Genomic DNA, 21,900 nt, shown 5'->3' on the forward strand with positions numbered 1-21,900 from the left:
ACACTGCATCAAAGAGGCTGGAAACCAACACCCAACTTAAAACAAATGGTGTGGGAAGATCAATGCATGTCCCCCCCCCCACACACACACACACAAAATCTGGCAAAAAAAAAAAGTGCCTTAAGATTCCCCACAACCCGAATTTTACGGTGGAGATGATTTTTGCACAATCTCATGTGTACACATCTGCACACACGAGTCATGGTTGGTTGAATGACCCCAATGCAGTCGACCAACCTGCTACTGCTCTGTTTGGGAAACAAGAAAGAGTTGAGAAGTCTCTGCAGAAAACATACTTCCATTTCCATGACTTTAGGATATCAGAATCAGTTCAGTTTTCCTGAGGAACCAACCTGCTACTGCTCTGTTTGGGAAACAAGAAAGAGTTGAGAAGTCTCTGCAGAAAACACACATCCATTTCCATGACTTTAGGAAATCAGAATCAGTTCAGTTTTCCTGAGGAACCAACCTGCTACAACATTTGGGGCGTGAAAGGAAATAGAAACTGCATTGCTGGCATTTCCATTTCTCCACATCTTCCACTCCAAATTGCAGCAAGATAAAAACTGCTTTGAGCTGCTTTTGTATATCCACTGCCAGAATAAAAAGAGCTTCCACATATACCCTGAGATGAAACTTTAGAAGCTGTTGTAGCAACATGACAGCAGAAATTGTAGTTTTGTGCTGGATGACTGTTTGAAACCATAACTCTAATACCATGTAAAAGGGAGGAGAGATTTGGGGAATAATATAGTGTTCAAAAGCAAATGGCTCCTTAATCTATTTTATTAAAAGAGTATATACAAACGGATATGGTGTCATGAGCACCGAGATCCCCCCCCCCCCCCCCGCCTCCTCTCTCTCTGGAACAACAACGAGCATTGACAATCAAGAACAGCAAAAGAATAAATTGAATTGCTGGAGAATGTTAATTGAAAATGATACTGCCCGCGGGGGGGTGGATTACACCCATTCATATAATCAAGATATACATGAACTCGTCTTTTCGTCATTTGGGCACATCTACCTATGAGTTGGAAAGAGATGATTCCTGTGCCAGGCTAGTTACAGTTCTAACCAGTTTCTCCAATGTTCTTGTGCCCAAAGATAGCACATACACATGCATGCAAGGTTTAAAATATCGCCCAAAACTGGTATGCACCGCTTGACATGTACCAGTATTGTCCATGAACGATATGGCTGTATGGGCCCATATCGACCCAAAACAGTCCGATACAGCACAAGATGGGGCGATAAGACCAAGCATCATTGGTGAACGAGACACGATCACTGAAAATGATTTTTAAACCATGCATGCATGGCCTACTCCATGAAAGAAACCCCAAATCCCACTGAACATACAAAGAATCAAACCTCCATTCGAAGCCATGGAGACGAGTCAGAAACACTTCATCAGCATATCACATGCCCAGCCCGCATGACTACATGTGGTGTGCATGTTGTGGCAAGCCATAGATTGCAATAAATGGCTGCCATGACAGAAAACCTCTGCTTCCAAATGCACAAGACAGAACAACTCATCAAGGTCTTCTTACAAACGTAGGAAGTCAGTGATGGCATTCCAGCCAAAGAACCATGATCTTTTATCCATGGGAGGATTGAAGTGAAGCTCGAACATTTCCTTTGGAATGTGACTGTCAAAATCACGGAACCCGATCAGCTTCGCCACAATCTCAGCACTTTCTTGTATATGCTGCATGTTATGAGGGTCTGTCCATAGCTTGTTCACCAGCAGTAGGCGCCTCTGCCTCCCACCCTGTGGGACTTCCCATTTCCTATATAACATTTCCCGTTCCTCTGCTGTAAGCTGTGAATTCATCCTCTTAGCAAGGGATTCTCTTTCCTGCTTCAGAGCTCTAATACTGCATATCATCAAAACATAAAAGGAAACCAAAAAAAAAGAAGAAGAAGGAAAGAATGATCAGGATCTATCAAATTGAGATAAGAGAGGAAGGAAACAAAAAAAGGATATTTTAATTCAAGATGCAGGACTTCCCTTTGTATGTATTAATTATGGAAAGACCCACCTGACTTTTGTATCTGTCATGGGCATGGAACCCGATGCCTGACTATTCATAGGGTGGGGCCTGCTATGGACGGTCCATCTTAAAAAATTGTGCTCTCCAGGTGATCTTGACAATCCATTGCAGAAAAGACCAAACAGGAGCAGAAATATGTAGCAGTTCGCTCCACATTCACGGGCAAAATTTTTATGTTCAAAGGGTTAAAGCTGTTGGAACAATCTGATCTTTTGAGCTGTGGACCATCCATTGCAGTGCTCACATGATGAACAGTCAGGATCCGACAGCTTACCAAGTAACATTTTGTTGATTTCAAATTGTTGGCGTGAGTTGTCAAATCAATCAATGAGTTGTCAATTAAAAGACAAATCAGAAAGATTATATTCGTGATTGTACAATATCTATGTATAGCCAAGAATAGGGTTGCTAATCTCCCTATATATTTGTACAATATCTCTGTAAAAATACAATGAAAGAAATACAATAATAGAAAATCTGACACAAACAACTTCGTATCATTGATAAGTACAGAATCTTTTCCTCAATGATGCAGCTGCTTGGCCGACGATTCAAGTCACAGATTTCCACATTAACAAAGAAAGAAAAAACCAAAGGATGGTGGTTATCCTAAGCCAACAACAAATAAAGATCTGTCAATATACCTTGAGGAAACAGAGAATGCAGGTTCATCTCCTAAGAGGGCCGGGCTTGCATTTCCCAGCTCATCCAAGTGCTGTTCTAACCACGTCAGCCTTCGAATCTCTACTTCCATGTATATCCGATCGGCAGGGTCCCCTCTGAAGAGCAAGTAAAACTGCGTCCGACGTATGATAGAAACATGGCACAGATGCCATAACATAACTATCTGCTTTCTTTGGTCCTCAAACATCGTGTACCATGATGCAAGAGAGTCATCTGGTAGTTCATCTTCATATGCTGCATCATCATTTGTCTCTAGCTCCAATACCTAATGGCATCAGAGTAAAACAGAATAATTAGAGGGGGGAGCATGAAATTTCGATGTTTTGAAATTTAAATGATAGCTGAAAATTAATGGCACTGAGTAAAAGCCATATGAGTATCTTAGACTTCCATAAAATTAAAAATTTTAGATTAGAATTAGAAAAGGACTAGTCAACCATATTCTAGCATCCAACATCAATCTATAACATCCAATGACATTTCTATGAAGGTAAATATGCAACAATGACATGGAACCTTTTCAAAGTTGTGCCTATCGACATGTGTCCATGTGTCCGGCACTCATGGACAAAGCTCATGTCGCTGTCGTCGTCGTCGTCGTCATCATCATCATAGACTTGTCCCCAGATGGGGTTGGCCCACTGCCCATATAAAAAACTGTTTTCTATATGTTAAGTTATTATTATCTTTTGGATACATATTTTAGGTTTGCTATTATTATTTATTGTGGTTTTAAATATAAATAACAACAATATACTATTAAAATGTGATATTGATCAATTTAAATGTTTGCATGGGTGTGCTAGTATCATAGCCTTGTCCCAGCTACTTCAGGTGGACTCATAAAAAGCTGATTGTTTATGATTACTTATCATTATCTATATCTTTTGGACATGTAAATATTTAACTTGAGGGTATTATTATTATTTATTATCATGATTTTAAAAATAAATAACTACAATATACTATATGTAATATTTATCAATTTAAATGTTTGTATGGATTTGCTCATAAATCTGGCTTTTAAAAGCCAACATGTTTGATACCTGTATGCAGGTTCTACACCAGCATGTAGTTGTTTCCAAGTTAACTATCTAAAATGTAATGAAATCTGAATGGTATGACAATAGAAATAAAATTATGATGTGATGGAATAAGTGCTGGTTACCTTGCGAACAAGGATCTGCTTTTGGTAGTGTAGCTTGGCAACACGCTCTTTTAAATCAGTGACATACGCCTTTATGCTCCTTATGTTCTCGTCAGCTGCAGTTTCAAACATTTTCTTCATTTTCCTGACATTGACTGAACTCGATCGACAACGGCCTGATGTGCCCTCCCTTGAGGACATACCATCACTATCGCTCTTTGTTGGAGTTGCTTTACTGGACTCTAGCAATGCACCACATATTTCAACATCATCATTCACTGGGGCCTTGTTCTCAAGCTCGAGCTCAATTACATTTTGAGAAGAGGAGATAGGCGAGCATGGAGATCTTATTACATGTTGTCTGTTGATGCTGCTGCTCAAGGCCAATGGGAGCATTTTCTTGATCCTTGTCCGAGTTCTAGATTTTGGGGTCACCTTGTTATTATTCGGAAGAGACAATACCAATCTATCTATAGACTTTTGAACATTTTCGAGCTGCTCTTCTAAGGTGGCGATCATATTTCCATGAGAATTCAATCGCGTGATCTCCTCTTTGAGGTCGGGATTAGAAGCCATGCCATTGACCTCAATCTCCTCCACCGCGGGATTAATGGCCCGCATATCCTTTATCTCTGACAGGAGCTTCGAAATGGTTTCAAATGCATCTTGGTTCCCCAAGTGGTGACAAGCAACCTCCTTATGAAGCACCTCTAATGCTCGGTTCACCTCTTCTCCGAGCTGCTTCTGTAGCTGCTCATGTCTTCGTATTTCATGCATGAGCACAACAGGATCTATAGCTGATTGACTTGCCACCATTGGCCCTCCTTCCATGTCTCTTCCACTGTTTATTGTGCTTGCATTTCCCCAAAGCAGCCTATTCTTTTCAGAAAATGAAAGACACTTCACTATTCTCTGAGGTGACTTCAATCGGTCTGATCCCTGGAAAAAATAAGACCATATAAATGAATGAATGAGATTGTGTTCTTTCAGTGAGAAAAGGTTATTAAAGTCAAAATAGAAGGAGATTAGCTAAAAACAAGATAATGCACTACTAGGATAAAGAATCTTACGTACCTGCTGCTCTTGTTGCACTTTTCTTTGCAATTCATACAGCTGGGTTTGTGCATAATCTCTTTGACGCTTCATCTCTTCCATTTCCATCCCCATCTGCACATCGGATGTTGCATTAAAGGGAAAAGGAAAAAATACATGAGGATGAAGATAACTTGCACACAGATACATTTTTTTGGCGTTAGACATGGCGAGCCTGGAAAACAGGACATGCTAACATTCCCATACGAATGTAATTTTGAGAGAGATTTATTCCAATAATGTCGAACGAAAAGCATCATGTAAACTTTACTTCATCAAACATAAGATATGGAAAGATGTATCTATATAAGAAATACCCTGTAACTACATTAGTACAACACAAACATGATGAGAAACGGTTAGAAACAAGTCAAAGGTTGCATTTCAATATGGATGGGGTATGTCCCAATAATCACAACGGCAGAGTGATCCTAGCTACTCATTAAAAGACTCTTTTAAGAATTACGAATGGTAGTTTAGAAGTCAATGGTTGCTTCTCAATATGAAAAAAGATTTCAATGACTAGGATCATTTGATTGGTGTGACCTCGGTGTACAGGTTTTTGGTTGACTTTTGGTGTATGGCCTATCCATGATAGGGAAAAATACATGAATGATCTGGGTTTCGTACATGTGTCACATGTATGGAAATTACACAGCAAACTTTCTCGACCCATGTCTGTGTGGTTGGATCATGGATGTGGGTTTTAGCCCACTCGCGGAATGACTGGTTCTGACTCATATTGGACACAACAGTATTCCAAATGGAGTGTTGTCCTTCTTACGTAGTCAAATTCTGCAAACTAAATTTATAAATTTAGGTCCGAAGAAGGCATTATCATACCTTTCGTATTTGTAACTCCTTTTCCCTCAATTGGACTTCTGAACATGAAGATGAGGACGAGTCAGGAGTCCGCAACACTGCTTCAAGTCGGGCCACTTCCTTCTGCAAATGCTTCACTAATTGTTTGTCCGAAACAACCTGATCAAGTAAAAAAGCCGAAAAGTAAATTTATTTATAAAAAAAAAACATTAGCGTCCAAGCTATCCAAATTACATATACTCTGTAAGTTCAAACCAAGCGCTGTAATCGATTGTGTCCTATGCAACATCAACACAAACATGTGTCGTTGTTGGATGCAAGCACACAAGTGTCACATTTCTCTGAAAAGACCAGACAAGCTTACACATTCATATTGTTAGATGATAAATTTGAAAGACTTACCATCATAAAGATATCAATTCATATTCTAAGTAAACATTCTTTAAAAACATCATATGAGAAATAGAGAAGGCATTTAAACTATATAAAATTGATAGATTGAAACTAAAGAAACAATAGATTTGAGTTCTCGCACTATTTGTAAAATCGATGTGTATCTACAAGAAACAAATTTAAAAAGATGCAGTCTTTGCTATGTGGTCTATACCATGTTTACTTGGGCACTGTTGGTGACTTCCTTTGCCCGAGTTGCAAACAAAAGCGTGTTGCGAGATTGGTCAGCGTGACTTAACGCCGGACTCATGGTGCATATGATCGCCGTGCGGGCATTTCCCCCTAGTGAAGGCTGCAATATGCGGGTAAGCTTTGACTCCCGGTATGGTATGTGACAATTTCTTTTTCCACTGCTGCAATCATTTAAAAAAAAATGTATCACACAAAGAAGTCCACACAATTTCCAAAGACATAAAGAGTCCCAATGTCAATGATCTCATTATCTGTGGTGTGCCATTTCTAAGCAACAATCAATGGTTTCAACTGCCTCAAGATGAGATGGGATAAGAACAAACACACACCATCTTTATATAATGGACTGCATAAGGCTACAATTTGCAATACCAGAATCCACCATTGTTAAATGGTGATAACTAATCCACCATCAACATGGCATAAAATACACAGTTTTTGTATTCTAGACCAAAAAAGGCTACAATTTCATTCACGAATGTAGAGAATATGTGTATGTGCATCACATTATTGCACTCCCTCAGGGCACCATAACTTTCTTTAGGGTTAAGTTATCATAAATAAATTTAGAGTGGCGAGACAGAACTCTTCACTTCTTTTCTTCTCTTTTTCTGCAAAAGGTGATGGCTAATCACTGTGCACACAGCATGCATATATGTCCAATCCATACCACCCAAAATCTGGGCCCCAGTCGATGGAGTATAGCCTGAAATTTTCACTGGACAAGCAGTCCTCCTAGTTGTCCAGTTGGGGCCCATCAAAGGGACATCTATAAATTTTCCAGCAGTCTAAATCCAAGAGGAAACGGTTGAGATTGCCCAATCGATATATTTTGGTGCTATGCTCCATCAACAACAGCAGCTGTGATTCTAGAAGTGCTTCAACTGCCTTAGCATGAGATGGGATAAAAGCACGCATCAACTTTATATTCTAGATTGAATAAGGACAAGGTTTGCAACCAACAACTTCATATTCTAGATTGAATAAGGACAAGGTTTGCAACCAACAACTTCATATTCTAGATTAAATAAGAATAAGGTTCGCAGCCAATTGAATCCACCATCTTTAAATGGTGAGAGCCATTGATCGCAAGATTTACAAAATCTTGTCAGTTCTCAAAATATTGTGAAATTGTCACTCTTTTATTGCAAACTTATCAGAATCTTAAGGGAAAATTATTTAGAAGTTAAAATAATTTGATTTATACCTATGTATTTCAATTTTAAATATTTACTAATTATAATAAATATTTTTTCATATTTTATTTTCACCGAAATTTTCCTGATAATATCGTGAAGGAAAAAAAAAAAAACAAAACTTGAAAATCTCCCGACAAAATCCCATGCTGAGGAATCGTCTCACTGTGGTGATAACTACTCCAGCAAGAACAATGTCAAATCCGGACCATCCAAAATGTGGGCCTACTGTGGATGATGTATGGCTTGAAAATTTCCCTGGTTGAGCAATCCTAAATCCAGTTGGTATTCACCAAATGGAAAGCAAACAACAAATTTTTAATCTGTCCAAATCCAATGGCAACGTTAGATGGTTGAGATCATTTGATAGAGTGACCTTTGTGCTATGCTCCATCAACAATGGGGCCCACAATCTGGACAGCTAGACATGTATGCCTAAATGTACAGTGGATGACTAGCAGCTAGAAAATATTCAAACAAAATAAAAATAAAAATCCTTTATTTGCCCAAATAGAATTTGATCATCATCATCAATATGTGTGTGTGATGGGGTTTCTTCCTTATTTGGAAAAAAATTGCAAATAAATATATCTTTATCTGATATTGCCGACCTCAGCTTTCTTATTACTGTTGTGAGTGTTAGAAGGCTGCGATTAATATGACACCCTTCCTTCAATCTCATACCAGCCGCATGTGTTATGGAGGCACGCTCACTTCCCGCAAGATCAACAAAATTCTGCAGTATTTGGATATTCTGATTAGCAATTGCAATTGGAAAGAATTCTTCTTGAAACTATAGTAGGAAATGGAAGAAGAAGAAGAACATACCAAACTTGCAACAAAAGATTCCACGCGGCCTGAAATTTCCCGGACACTACTCTCTATGGTCTGAAACCAAAAGGCAATAGCTCGTGAAAGATGAAAGTTAATCCTATCCTATGAAACTAGGAATAATCCTCCAAAACAAGTATAAGCTTTAAACTTACCAGCCGGATTATTTGATGAGACCTTGAGCTCACATGATTTAGTGCAGTTTCACCCACCTGCCTTTGTGCTGCAATATAAATATTGGTAAAGGCCAGATTGGCGGAAATGCTATAGATGGTATAATTGTGGATCTAAAAGAGCTTGGCTCATGTACCTTCACATACGCCAATCAAGTGTCTCAGATGTTGGCTATCCTTCACTATTTCTTCAACTAATTTATCAACGATGGTCCCTTTCTGCATGTACAGGAAGAATTTAGAAAGGTCTACCTACAGATAAGAAAAGAATAGGAGTATCTAACTTCCAAACAATGCAAGTCTATATGATAAAGACCTCAGGATCATCTAGCAAACGAGGGGAGGGATTTTCTGGATTGAGCATGTCCATGACATTCTCATTGTAGATCTCCAGTGCAGAAATCTTTACGACAAAGTCCCTCTCTGGAGTCTGTGGAGTATGCCAAAAGGATATTATCAAAACCAGATCAGCAGTCATCATACCCTGGATTCTCCAGTTTAAAACCCTTCATCTATATTACAAGAAAAAGTATCAAATCTAATGAGAATGGAAATTACTAACAGAAATATTAAAATTTTCTGATAGAAGGATACATTTTGTTCTGAAAATCAAATGGGATCATAAAATGAGTACGGGTGGGGATCAAATGAAAATGGTTTTTTTCGACAACATCAATCAAGATGACTAAAAAAAAATATAGGCCATAGGATGTTTCCAAATAAAACATATTCAAACATTCCACATCAAATTATAGTTGGCTCATAACACTCAACAGGGTTTCGTAGTAATGGATCTTTCGTAGTAATGGATCTTTTAGTATGCAGGATTCAAGATGTCCCTTTCCTCTCTCCTTCAATGAGACAAAACTAGCTTCAAAAGCATATAATGCTGCTTCCAATTTTCAAGTAAATTATGTTTTTAAAAATAAAAATAAAAAAATCTGCAAAATAGGATTTAAGTTATGTACTCCTCTTTGATGGGATTCGGCTTGAGATAAAGTATTGAACATGAAAAGTAGAACATTTTGACAGCACTGATTGCACAGAAACCATACATTTAAAATGTGCTTGTAGATGTCATTTACAGCACATTCAGTGATGCCTTGCATTGTATATGTCTTGCCACTGTTCGTCTGCCCATATGCAAATATAGTCGCTGCAAAATAAGGAATAGGTTTACTCTTAGCAACACCCAAATAGTTAACAAAGCATATATTTCATGCAGAGCAAAATAGAAACCTTGTTTACAACCAACGGAGCCTAATCATATGAATGTATAATTACCATTAATGCCAGTGAGTGCAGATAACGCGACATCCTTGGCTCCTTCCTCATAAACCTTCTCGGTTAAGCACGTTTGGTCAAATACTTTGTCTGCAACCAATCATAGAAACTCAGATACTAAGGGGGAATTTTATTTATTTATTATTATTATTTTTGAATCTTTCAAAAACTGGAAATCAGCTGGAAAACTGGCCTTTAAAATTTTCAAGTTCAACTAAGCTGCGTCAATGAAATACTTGACAATTTACATAAGATCATTTGAGTTAACAATCTACCGGTCAGATTATTATTTTTCTTTCATTAAGAGGAATCATGGTTTTTTTACTCCATGACTCATCCCGACTCCTTTGGGTATGCATTAGTCAGGACCAAGGTGTTCCAAAACGGTAATGGTGGCGGTAACGGCTACCACCGTTACCGTTATGATATGGGCTGTAATGGCCCCCCGTATCCGCCGTTACGCCTGTTTATTTATTTTTTGAAAAAACTGTTACAGGACTGTTACAAGGTCGTTACGGGACCGTTACGGCCTGTTTTTTCTGTAACAGATGTTTCGACCCTGTAATGTGTAACGGTTATGACTGTTACCGTTATGTGACAGCCGTTACAGCCATTATGTAACCGATTTTGAATACCTTGGTCAGGCCTTGCCCTAATTGGGGTAAATTGGCCCAAATTGTTTTTTTTTTTTTTTTTTCAATCCATAAGAGGAATACCGATATGATCTTGCTTTCCTGGAGTACAATGAAATATCATCTACAAAAATCTCTAGCACACCATGGTACATGCGCATGGTGATCAAAACTGTGGATCTAGTGATCCCGAACATGTATGGAGTATAGCTCAAAATCAAGATGATCAAGCTATGGTAGCCACCCTGTTAGTGGCCAGAGAATGTGAGCATCCAGGCCACAAATCATTGTCAGATGGGATCCCCAGATAATCCTATGATCAGGTTGATTGGCGATTGGGCCACCAGATTGTAAATTAGAACCATATCAGGCCCATCCAAGGGTCCTGATTAAAGATCTGTTAGTTCCAATCATCTGGATCATAATCTGAACCACATCGACGATCCAGATTTTTCAATGGAAGATCAGATCCATCAAATGGTCCTGACGAGTGTAGTTGACTACGATCAATTATCAGGATTGACGTGGTTCCACAGATCAACCTGATGGCCGAAAAGAGTCCGTAAATGCATTCTGATGGTCTGGATGGGCCCACATGTCCAGATCACCAGCAAATATGAGCATGCACATAAATATTTGATGCAAATTTACCAACCTATGGCCGAATAGAACTATACAGCTGTGTAAACTTCCCCTTGGACACTTGCATGATTTGGAAAGTTTTACATTTGGCTTTAGAGGCCTAGATTTAGTTTTTAGATTTAAGAAATTCTTACAAGTCGAGTTTCAGGTATTTCGGTTATATATTTACTTATTAGAATAGAAGACCACGGTTCTTCTGACCCACATCCGCCTTCTTCGCCTATAGCATCCAATCTCCCCAACATAACCCCCGACCCTCCCAACGCCATACATATCAATTCTAAAGATCTACTTAGTGCGCAGGAAGAGCTGAAGGACACGGTAGTCATTTTGAGCCACGATCAGGCCACCATCGAACAACTCTCCGACTGGATCGAAGAATGCACCAACATTCACGCGGCCTCTTTCAGCCTCCGACCTATAGGTTATAACGAGGTTTGGGTAAAAGGAGATCCGGGAGTGAAGCTGGATCAGTTGCTGATGGCAGGAGCAATTCACAAGGACGAGCTAGTTAGGGGTGTAATTTACTGGAATGAATTCTCAGCCTATGGTTTTGAGGAGATGTGGCTTTTAGTCGAAGGGGGGGGGGTGGTTCCCCTCGAGCTCTGGAACGACCATTTCTTCCTAGAAGTCGCTTATCATTTGGGCACCCTCATCGAAATCGATCTGAAGACTAGTCGAGGAGTGGAGATGAGGGTGATCCGCTTGTGCGTCCGGAGAAAGAAAGGCCTCCCCCTTCATCGATAGTGATCTTGATTGACGACAGTTCCATCGACTTACCAGTTCAGAGAGAAGGGCCCGCCTCCCCCCTTCCGCGTTGGGGGGACCTGTGGTGGTGCAGGGTCCGTTCCCAGCAGCCGGAAACTGCCATAGTAGATGGAGATGACCCTCGTTTTCGGTGCTCCTGCGGAGTACCGGACATATCCTCGGTGGTAGGTGAGGCAATAAATCCACCTCCTGCGTTGCTGCCTAATCCCTCTCCACGTAGCATCTGTCACTCATCGCCTTGAGCCGCGTCCGCCGCAACTCGCTCGGAGCTCTCTACACATGGCGAACTTCCCTCTGCGCCTCCGTCTCGAGCCACGCCCTCTGCCCGCTTTTCTACATCACCCCCACGTGGCACGAGGAGAGGTTCTTCTCCATGTGCAGACGCAGCCCTTCGAACTTCGCCAGCTCCTCGAGATCCCGCTCCCGATAAACCGATTCTCGCTCGCCACATGTCCACCCCTTGCCTAACTTTTCATCCGAACCCTCCATCCTTCCATGACTCTGGTCCCCTCCCTGTGTCTGACAGAATCGAGCAATCTTCTCCTTTCGATCTCAACCATTCACCGGTTTCGGAGAAACTGCTTACCTCTCGATCTCCCCACTCCCTCTTCCCCTCTGAGGTGACTTCCCCATCGGTGGTGGAGAGTGATTGTATCAGCGACGCTGGGCCCATCAGACCGGAAGATAGCGATACCCTTTTGCAACTAATTCCATTTGACGCTCCCTCAGACTCTCTATTTCTTGAAGACGATTCGTCCCTTAGCTCGCTATCTCCTGCGTCCTTCGCGACTTCCAAATCCGATCGTCTCTTTGTTGCCGGCTCCGACCTCAACCTTCTTTCTCTGTTTCACGACCCTCCGAAGCAGACATCATTATAGCGGAACATCTGCAGTCGAGATCAGCCCTCACAGACGTAGGTTTGTTAGAAGTAGATCAGCGGACTTCGCTAAGCAAGAAGATTCACACTAAGGGGTGGATTCAGGACGCTATGGGTCACATCGGCAAACTTTTGGGTCTCTCCTTCGGCCACTGTCCTGAGGATTACCTTGCTCTTTTTCAGCGTGTGGAGAACAGGGGTCGTCCGTTGGATCCTATCCGATCCTCTTAGAAAAGAACTCCAAGGGGTAGAAAAAGGAAAGCTCAAAGGCGCAATTCTATCAATTCAGAAATTACTTCAGCTATCTCAAATGATTCAGAGCCCAAGGGAAAGCGGGGAAGTGAAGTCGTCCCATGAAGATAATTTCATGGAACGTTCGGGGGCTGGGGTCTAAACAAAAAAGGAGACTTATTAAGTCATCCTGCAGTAGAAACAACCCCCACATTATTTGTCTTCAGGAAACCAAGATCAAGGGAATGGACTCTCGTCTCATGAGTTCTATCTGGAAAGCCTCTAATGCTAATTGGGTGTTGAAAGAAGCTTCGGGCACCTCCGGCGGTATTCTCATAGCCTGGAGATCTTCTCATTGGTCCCTTCTTAACAGCTCGGTGGGATCTTTCTCTATCTCCGCCACTCTCAGGAACAGCATTTCAGGGACGGACTACCTCATTTGTTCAATTTATGGGCTTACCAATTTTTCTCTGAGGAGCACGTTTTGGGATGAACTATTCTCTATATGTCAAAGCTTCAATGGTCCTATTTGTTTCGCTGGGGATTTCAACTCTTATCAGGTTTTCGGCAGAAAAATCTTCAGGGAATTCTTCTAAATCCCAGATGACAACCTTCTATGACTAGATTGATACTAACTGCCTTATCGATCTTCCTCTTCTAGGCTCCCGTTTCACCTGGACAAATGGGAGACTAGATCCTATCCTTTGTAGATTGTATCATTTTATTATGTCTGCTGAATGGCTGAATCTCGAGCCTACCTCCTCTCAGTCAATTCTTCCCGAGACTACTTCTAATCATTGGCCTCTGATCTTATCGACGGAGGAGGTAGACTAGGGTCCAAAGCCGTTTCGTTTTAATATAGCTTGGCTTCACATGACAGGTTTTAAATCGATGATTGCTGATTGGTGGCATGAAGTCCAGTTCCAGGGATACGCTGGTCATCGCCTTTGCTGTAAATTAAAGTTTTTTAAAGATAAACTCAAATAGTGGTCTAAAGAGGATAAGCTCCGTTCGGTCCAGGAGATTGACTCCATCCTTAGGGATATTTAGAAGATTGACTCTCAAGCCGAAAGCAGTCCTATGTCTTCCCAGACTTTGGCGCACAGAATTCGATTAGTTCAAGCCCTCTCTGACAAAATTTATCAGGAGGAAACCTCTTAGAAACAAAAAGCTCATATGAAATGGATCAAGTAGGTGATAGGAACACGCGTTACTTCCACAATATCGCCTCAGTCCAAGCTCAGGTCAACCACATTACCTGTATCTCTACTGATGGTGTTTGGACAGACGATATAGACATGATCAGCTCCTCTGCAGTTTCCTTCTTTCAACGTCTTCTCCAAAAAGAGAACTGGACCAGACCTCGTTTGGATAATCTTCAGTTCAAACGTATCAGTGGAGAAGACGATACATATCTGGAGTCCCGTTTTTCCAAGGAAGAGTCCGTCAAGCTGTTATGGAACTGGGTGGCGACAAGTCTCCTGGCCCAGATGGCTTTCCCATTCTCTTTTTTCAGTCTTTCTGGGATCTCCTTCACGAGGATATATTCTCCTTTTTCAATGAATTTTTTGAACAAGGTAGATTGTCTAAGAACATTGGTGCCACGTTTATTGCTCTGATTCCTAAATGACCGGGAGCTTCCGAATTCCAACATTTCAAACCGATAAGTCTTATTGGCAGCCTGTACAAAATTTTGGCGAAAGTGCTTGCTAACAGATTGAAGAAAGTAATGGATTCGATCATTAGCCCAAATCAGTGTGCTTTCATTCCAGGTCGACAAATCATTGATGCTGCCCTCATCGCTAACGAATGCCTTCATTCCAGTCTTCAATCGAAGGGGAAGTTTATTTTCTGCAAATTGGACATGGAGAAGGCATACGACCACGTCGATTGGGAAGGCCTTCTCTATCTGATGCAACGGATGGGTTTCGGTGCCCACTGGAGACAATGGATTAAGGAATGTCTCAATTCAGCTTATTTCTCTGTCATTGTTAACGGATCCCCAAAAGGTTTTTTCAAAAGCTCCCGTGGTCTCAGACAAGGAGATCCCCTTTCCCCCTTCCTTTTCCTTATCATCGGAGAAGCTTTCTCAGCTATGATCTTGAAAGCTCAATCGGGAAACATTTTCAAGGGAGTTCCAATGAAAGGTATGCAAGACCCGCTCTCCCATGTGCAATTCGCAGATGATATTCTTATCCTTTCTGAAGCAACTTCCGATTTCGTTGCCAATCTGAGAACAGTAATCAGATGCTTCGAAGCGGTCGTGGGGCTGAAGGTGAACCTGAGCAAATCCAAAATATTTGGGGTTAATCTGGACGAGCAGGAAAGCGAGGTTTTAGTTGAACTTATGGGGTGCGGTTTGGGATCCTTCCCAACTGTTTTTGTGGGTCTTCCCTTAATGCTTGGGCAGCCTAAAAAACAGCATTGGGACAAAGTGTTACAAAGGTTCCGTCACCACTTGGCTGGGTGGAAACGGCGTTTTCTATCGATTGGCGGTAGACTTATTCTAATTAAAGCTGCATTATCTAATCAACCCACCTACTTTATGTCACTTTTTCGGTGTCCTGTTGCCGTTCTTAAGTCCATCAACAGACTCAGACGCAATTTTCTCTGGAGTGGAACGGAAGATAGGAAGAAATTCAGCCTAGTGAAATGGAACAAAGTTTGTAAATCTTTCGAAGATGGAGGTGCTGGCATCAAAGATCTCAGCTTAATGAATAGGGCCCTGTTAGGTAAATGGATTTGGAGACTTGGCAAAGAAAAGGACAGAATGTGGAATGTTATTATTAAAGGAAAATATGGGAGCTCGCCAGGAGGTTGGTGGACGATTAGGTCCTCCCTTTATAGGGCTTCAGCCATATGGAGAGAAATCAGCCGAATGAAAGAAGAGGTCACCCGGTGGATTAGCTTTGAGGTGGGCAAAGGAGATCGTACTCAGTTTTGGCAAAATACATGGACAGGTGACATCCCTCTAAAGGACAAATTTCCCTCCATATACAGGGTGGCGAGTAAGAGATATAACTTCATAGCTAATAACTACTCCCTCGTTGAAGACAAAGTGGTATGGAATATCCCCTGTAGGAAGAATCTAGAGGACCGGTAAGTAGATCATTATGTGGCTCTATTACAGTATTTACAGGAAGTGCCCCTGAACATCGGCTGGAATGACACCATCAGTTGGAAGCCAGAGAAGTCATCCGTTTACATAGTGCGGTCTTTTTTCAAAATCTTATCGGTCAGCAATGCTTCTGCCCCCTCTCAACACTCCCATTTCATTTGGAAATATGTTGTTCCTCCAAAGCTTCAAGTCTTCGGCTGGTTGGCTGGGAACAACCGAATTCTGACCCTGGACAATCTCAGGAAGAAAGGCATGATTCTTCCAAATGCCTACTTATGTTGTTTGTCCTCTGAAGAATCAGTTAGTCACTTGCTCATCCACTGTCCTTCCGCTTACTCAGTCTGGTGTGCCATTCTCTCTTGTTTCAAAATCAGTTGGTGTTTCCCTAAAGATGTGGACACGCTTCTCAAAGCCTGGCATGGGGTTAGATTAGGGAAACACAAATCAAGGATCTGGGGAACTGGAATCCTAGCGGTTTGGTGGGCTCTCTGGATTGAAAGAAACAAACGTTGTTTTCAGAACGAAGCAAAGCCTTCCCACTTAGTGTCCTCCTATGCTAAATGCTTTATTGCCGAATGGGCGTCCCTTAGGGAAGGGACCAATGTAGATCTTTCCTTTTTGTTGTCTTAAGGGTCTGCCCCCTTAGCAGCTCCCTTCTTTTGTTCTCTTCTTTCTTTTAATTTATCTTTCAAAAAAAAAGAAAAAAAAGAATATAAGTCTAGGTTTCATGATTGGAGCAAATAATAGAAAGAGAACATATTATGCATATATTTTCTATCCTTTGGTCCGTCAATCAGCCTTACACATGGTTAAATGTCTCAACGACTCAGACCAACTCGTTTGGTCGCGAGTTAAGTCACAAATCAAGTTGTGGGTGAATAGGCCCGACTAGCCCAACCAACTAGCCCAAATCGGGGGTGATTGTTGGGGTGGCTCGGGATGTTGAACCTAACCGGGTGTGACTGATTCCAAGTTGACTCGGACGAGTCGCACGGTACTCATCCGAGTCTTAAAATTATAGTCTTTTGCTATGATTAAATAAAGAAAGAAAATTTGTTTTGGGTTTTGCTACAGCATAAGAGGGGAAATTTTGAATGTCAACACTAGAATATTGGCTAGTAGGATGTTGGGTCCTCCCATAGCCTTGGTCTTCTTGCATCTTTGTCGGGAATACAATCAGATTTCAGATACTAATCTATTGCAACAGTTCCATATCGGAATCTATATAAATTTTTTGTACCTATGTGTGATGTTTGAAGCAAATGGAACCCAGACCTGCGGGTCCTTACTCTTGCTCAGGTGGTAGACTCTCAGGAGTTTCAACTCCCGGTCAAGGGTTCAAGTACCCATAGGTGGTGAAATTCCACTAGTGTGAGTGTGTGCATGTGTAAATATATATATATATATATATATATATATATATATATATATATATATATATATATATATATATATATATATATATATATATATATATATATATAAACCAGACCTGCTGGAGGACAGATCCATATATGGGTCCGAATCTGCTAAAACAAAAATTCCAGATTCTGTTTCAATTTTCTGTTGGTTCTAGTAAGAACGAGGTTCTGATTGTTTATTTATTTTTGCAAGTTTGGTTCCAGCTTGGGATATGGTTGCATCAGAAAGGATGGTTCAAGGAATGCTTAAGCAAAAATGTGAAATGGGCTGACCATGTTCGACATGAACTATCACAAACATCAAACAGGTAGGGTTGTCCAATCACTGCAACGTTCGGTCTATGGCCAGTTCACATAATGACCAACCAGATCAGCAGTCCATGTCATCATACATGCAAGCAAGTTCCTCATGATACGAAATTCTCTCTTTCATAAAATCAGAGTTTGCAGTCCAACAGTCAGAAATGTGATTGATTGCATATATGTCACATACGGTAAATAATATTCTTGCCTTTCAAAAAAAATACAGTAAGCCAGAAAAAAAAAAGGTTTTACGGTAGTTACCAAAAGTATAAGTCGTCTTTGAGCGCTGGCCAGCTGAGCTCATAAATAGGATTGTTTGATCGTCGCTGCATTCCCAAGCGACTTGATCGTTCCTTTCTTGTTCTTTTTGACTCAGTGGTCTTACTCGGACTGTGACAAATATCTTCTCCTCATGAACTTTTAGTACTCTGGGAGTAGACGAAGGGGTCCTATTGACTTTCGACAATGGCGTTGTTGGAGTTCTAACCGTCATTTTCATGAACATTCCAAAGATGAATTTATAGTCTTAAGCTTTTCAGCCGGCAAGCAACGGCTTTTCAGTAGCCTGTTGGCAAAACGCACTAGTGTGCTCAGTAGTTTTTCAGAATCTGAGAGCCAGAAAATTGATCATGTGGGCCACTTTCTTGTTAGCTCAGAGGAGATCTGAGGTTTTGAATCCTGCGACGAACAATACCAGGAAATGAATTCATATAAAGGAAAAGAGGACATATTTAATGCTCGCCCTAAACTGCCGCTTTTTTTTTCTTGCTTGCTTGGGCAATTTTCATAGAGGTGGAGCCCATCTATCAGCAATCTAAACAATTCATCTGGTGGGCCCTACTGTGGATGGATGATGCTACCAAGAACTCCTCTGTTAGACAATCCTAGCCATCCTATTACTGGCTTGCAAAAGAACGTTTTCAGCGGACAACATAGCCTTCAGTCCACATGCAACAGAAGTCCACCAATTGGAATGCTGGGATTGTTTGATGGTTCTATTTTTTATTTTTTTTGGAACATTGCCCACCAATGGTGAGCCCCACCATATGAACGATCTGAATCACTGAAATAAATGCTCGGCAAGAGGATCATGCAGCAATTCAGGCCGAGCAATTGTGTAATATCTCAAAAGAAAATATCCAAATCTCTATAATTACAAGAAAATTTACAAGAAATCAGTGACGATTAAATGGGGGGAAAAAAGCAAAAAGAATCCCCTTGAACTGCTTGAGGATCATTTTTATTTCCTTTTTACACAAGAAAGATTAAAAAAGAAAAAGGAAAAAAAGTAGTTAGATTCTTCAAAAATCCAAGAAACAGGGAAAAGAAAAGGAAAAGAAATCCAAACCCTAATTTCCAAATTACCTTTCATTGATTTTTATAATAAATAAAAAAAACACCAAATCCGCAAAAAATTTACTAAATTGAAAAAAAGAGTAAAGAAAATCAACATTTCCTTAATTCTACTCATTAAATAAAAACAAGAAAAATACCTGATATTTAATTTTTAAAAAATATTTTTTTTAAAAAAAAGATTACTGAACTGAAAGAAAGAGAAAAGAAAATCAAATTTCTGAATTATACTCATTAAATAAAAACAACAAAAAAACACCTGAAATTATATTAAAAAAACAAATCCCAAAAAAAAAAGAAGAAGAAGAAGAAAAGATTACCGAGATGAGAGAAAAAGGACAGAAAATCAAAATTTCCTGAATTCTACTTATAAAGATCAAAAGCTCTAATCTACAACCCATTTCAGATATTAAATAAATTTTTAAAAAATCACCTGAAAGGGCGTGAATGAGGATTCGAGAGACAGAGAGAGAGAGAGTAGATAGGGTTTCTGGGACGGAGAAGGCTTGGGATTTTGGAGCGATTTTCAGAGAGAAAGAGAGAGAGAGAGAGAGAGAGAGAGAGAGAGAGAGTTAACGGCTATTTCGTTTGTGTTTTCCGTCCCTCTCGCTTCTCCAGATGAGAGCGGTTGAATGGAGCTGAATGACGCTTTTACCCTTAACTGTTTTCGGAAATTTCGCGGCCTGCCTTGCTACTTTCGTCCAATTCGAGGGGCGAGTTAGTCTTTTTCTCATTTTGATTTGATACTCTGGCAGAACTGATGGCTGATTCGCAGGGACTGAGATGGTTAGACATGCTTCAGTTCATATCAAACCGTCCAAATTTTTGGAAATTTTGTAGAGATTACAACCTCCGATTCGTTGTCATGTTTCCGTTGACTCCTGACCGTTCAATAATTTTTATTTCAACGGTCCATTAAATGCCCAGCAATTAATCCATGTAACGAAAAAAAAAAAAAAATTTCAACTTAAAAGCAATTTAAATTGGGAATCACGATTTGGACTGCTTGATTTAGTCATCTATTGCCACGTCTGCAACTTATTAGCGCCTGAGTATCAACGATCGCCTGCTCCAGTATCTAACTTTTTTTCTTTTACAGATGTTCTATGCGGTTCTCGAGCGGATTGGGTGGTGTTACCCAGGTGGGCCAGGTCAAATCGTCAGTGGGTGTTGGCCTGACCGTGGGGCCCACCTTGATGTATTTTTGTATATCCACACCGTCCATCAGTTTTTCCAGATCATTTTAGGTATGGTCCCAAAATGAAGCATATCCAAATCTTAAATGTACCACAAGAATAGGGATGATGACCTGACTCTTTGGGTCCAGCTTGATGTGTGTTTTATCTACGCCGTTCATTTGTTTTTCCGCTGACAGATCCAAAGTTCAAGTGTACCACACCGTAGGAAAAGTGGTGATTGAATGCTTATTGTTGAAGTTGAAAACTTCTTGAAGCCACATTAGTTTTGGATCAAGTTAAGATTTATATTTTCTCTTAATCCAGATCTCTGTAACCTTATGAGCATGTGGGATGGCAAATAAACATCATGGTAGGCCTAACAAATTTTCACTGGTGACCCTCAGTATGTCTACTGTTTCCCGTGGTGTGGTTCACTAGAGCTTTGGATCTGTCTCAGTTTTGGTCTCATGTGATAAGATAAGTTGGCAAAAGAGATGGGCAGCATGGATAAAACATATCATAATGTGTCGCAAGAAGTCAGGTAATTGGGCTGTTCTTAAGGCAATATGGCCCGGGAAGGTAGGTGGAGCTCACCATGGTGTTTGTGAAAAATCAACCCTATCCATGTTTCCTGCCTGTGTTAAAAAATGAGTCCAAAAATAAAGTAGATCCAAAACTCAAGAAAGCGACATGAAAAAAAGAAAAGAAAAAAGAGTGAGGATGTAATGCTCGCCCCTGAACATTCATAAGGCCATAGAATTTCTAGATGAGGCTAATATTTATGTATTTTCAGTTATCCTGTGGGAGTGACCTTATGAACAGTTTGAATGTCATGTAAACATAAAGGTGGACCTTATGAAGGTTTTAACAATAGGCATTTCCCTTCCTACTTTTTCATGTGTCCCATGGTAGCCCAATTAAGCTCTGTATCTTCCTCATTTTTGAGTTAACATCGTAATGTAAGCTGAAAAACAAACGAATGAGTTGGATTTCTCACAGGCATCACTGTAGACCCCACCTATCTTCCAATTACAAAGGTCATAGGAAATCTGCATTGGGGCACATGTGCAGGTAGTCTAGTGATAGGAACTTATTATCTGGGTCCACCATGCGATAGCCCATGCGGTTGCAACTCGGGTTCATTGGGTCTAGATGGGTTGAGGTTTAGCCCTTGCCCCAACTCAATCTCAAAAGGAGCTGACCCCAATCAGAGTTGATTTAAGTCTAGTTATTAACAACTGCAATTGTAAACTAATACATAAACCAAACATTGTAATAATTGAAGATTAGGTAGACCATAACATAGGAAACAGTAGGGATAAAATGTCCACTATTAGTTTTGGGTAAGGTGCATTAGAGTTGTACACGAGTTGAGTTAGCTCGATTAGCTCGCTTGACTCAAAAAAGCTCGATTGGCCTCGACTCGAAGCTGGATTCGGACCA

General features: G+C 40.5%; 1 protein-coding gene across 4 annotated transcripts; it reads right to left on the reverse strand.

Moving 5' to 3' along the window:
- Positions 1 to 886: 886 nt before the first annotated feature.
- On the reverse strand, positions 887 to 19,843 carry LOC131227384 (kinesin-like protein NACK1). Of its 4 annotated transcripts, none has more exons than XM_058223173.1 (15): positions 19,713 to 19,843; positions 18,188 to 18,604; positions 9,935 to 10,024; positions 9,706 to 9,806; positions 8,967 to 9,080; positions 8,788 to 8,869; positions 8,633 to 8,700; positions 8,475 to 8,534; positions 8,258 to 8,382; positions 6,413 to 6,608; positions 5,827 to 5,964; positions 4,966 to 5,058; positions 3,913 to 4,830; positions 2,705 to 3,009; positions 887 to 1,883 (listed from the first exon to the last, which is right to left on the reverse strand). In XM_058223173.1, exons 2-15 carry the CDS (start codon positions 18,429 to 18,431, stop codon positions 1,553 to 1,555), a joined length of 2,865 nt encoding a protein of 954 aa, XP_058079156.1. In that variant the 5' UTR covers positions 18,432 to 18,604; positions 19,713 to 19,843; the 3' UTR covers positions 887 to 1,552. The 4 variants fall into 4 exon arrangements, with proteins under 4 accessions (XP_058079156.1, XP_058079154.1, XP_058079155.1 ...); XM_058223171.1 differs by having other exon boundaries at positions 6,413 to 6,611; XM_058223172.1 differs by having other exon boundaries at positions 6,413 to 6,611; positions 18,188 to 18,491; positions 19,713 to 19,831.
- Positions 19,844 to 21,900: the final 2,057 nt, after the last annotated feature.

The sequence above is a fragment of the Magnolia sinica genome, chromosome 15 (assembly GCF_029962835.1).
Source record: "Magnolia sinica isolate HGM2019 chromosome 15, MsV1, whole genome shotgun sequence".
In the NCBI taxonomy this organism is placed as follows: domain Eukaryota; kingdom Viridiplantae; phylum Streptophyta; class Magnoliopsida; order Magnoliales; family Magnoliaceae; genus Magnolia; species Magnolia sinica.

What these genes read in the sequence shown, in the direction of transcription:
- LOC131227384 (XM_058223171.1), bottom strand. Translation starts at nt 18,431, where the DNA reads ATGTTCATGAAAATGACGGTTAGAACTCCAACAACGCCATTGTCGAAA. An exon ending in ACAGTAATAAGAAAGCTGAG is followed by an intron (nt 6,612 to 8,257) that starts GTCGGCAATATC and finishes AAATGATTGCAG; the next exon opens with CAGTGGAAAAAGAAATTGTC. An exon ending in ACAGTGCCCAAGTAAACATG is followed by an intron (nt 5,965 to 6,412) that starts GTATAGACCACA and finishes TTACTTGATCAG; the next exon opens with GTTGTTTCGGACAAACAATT.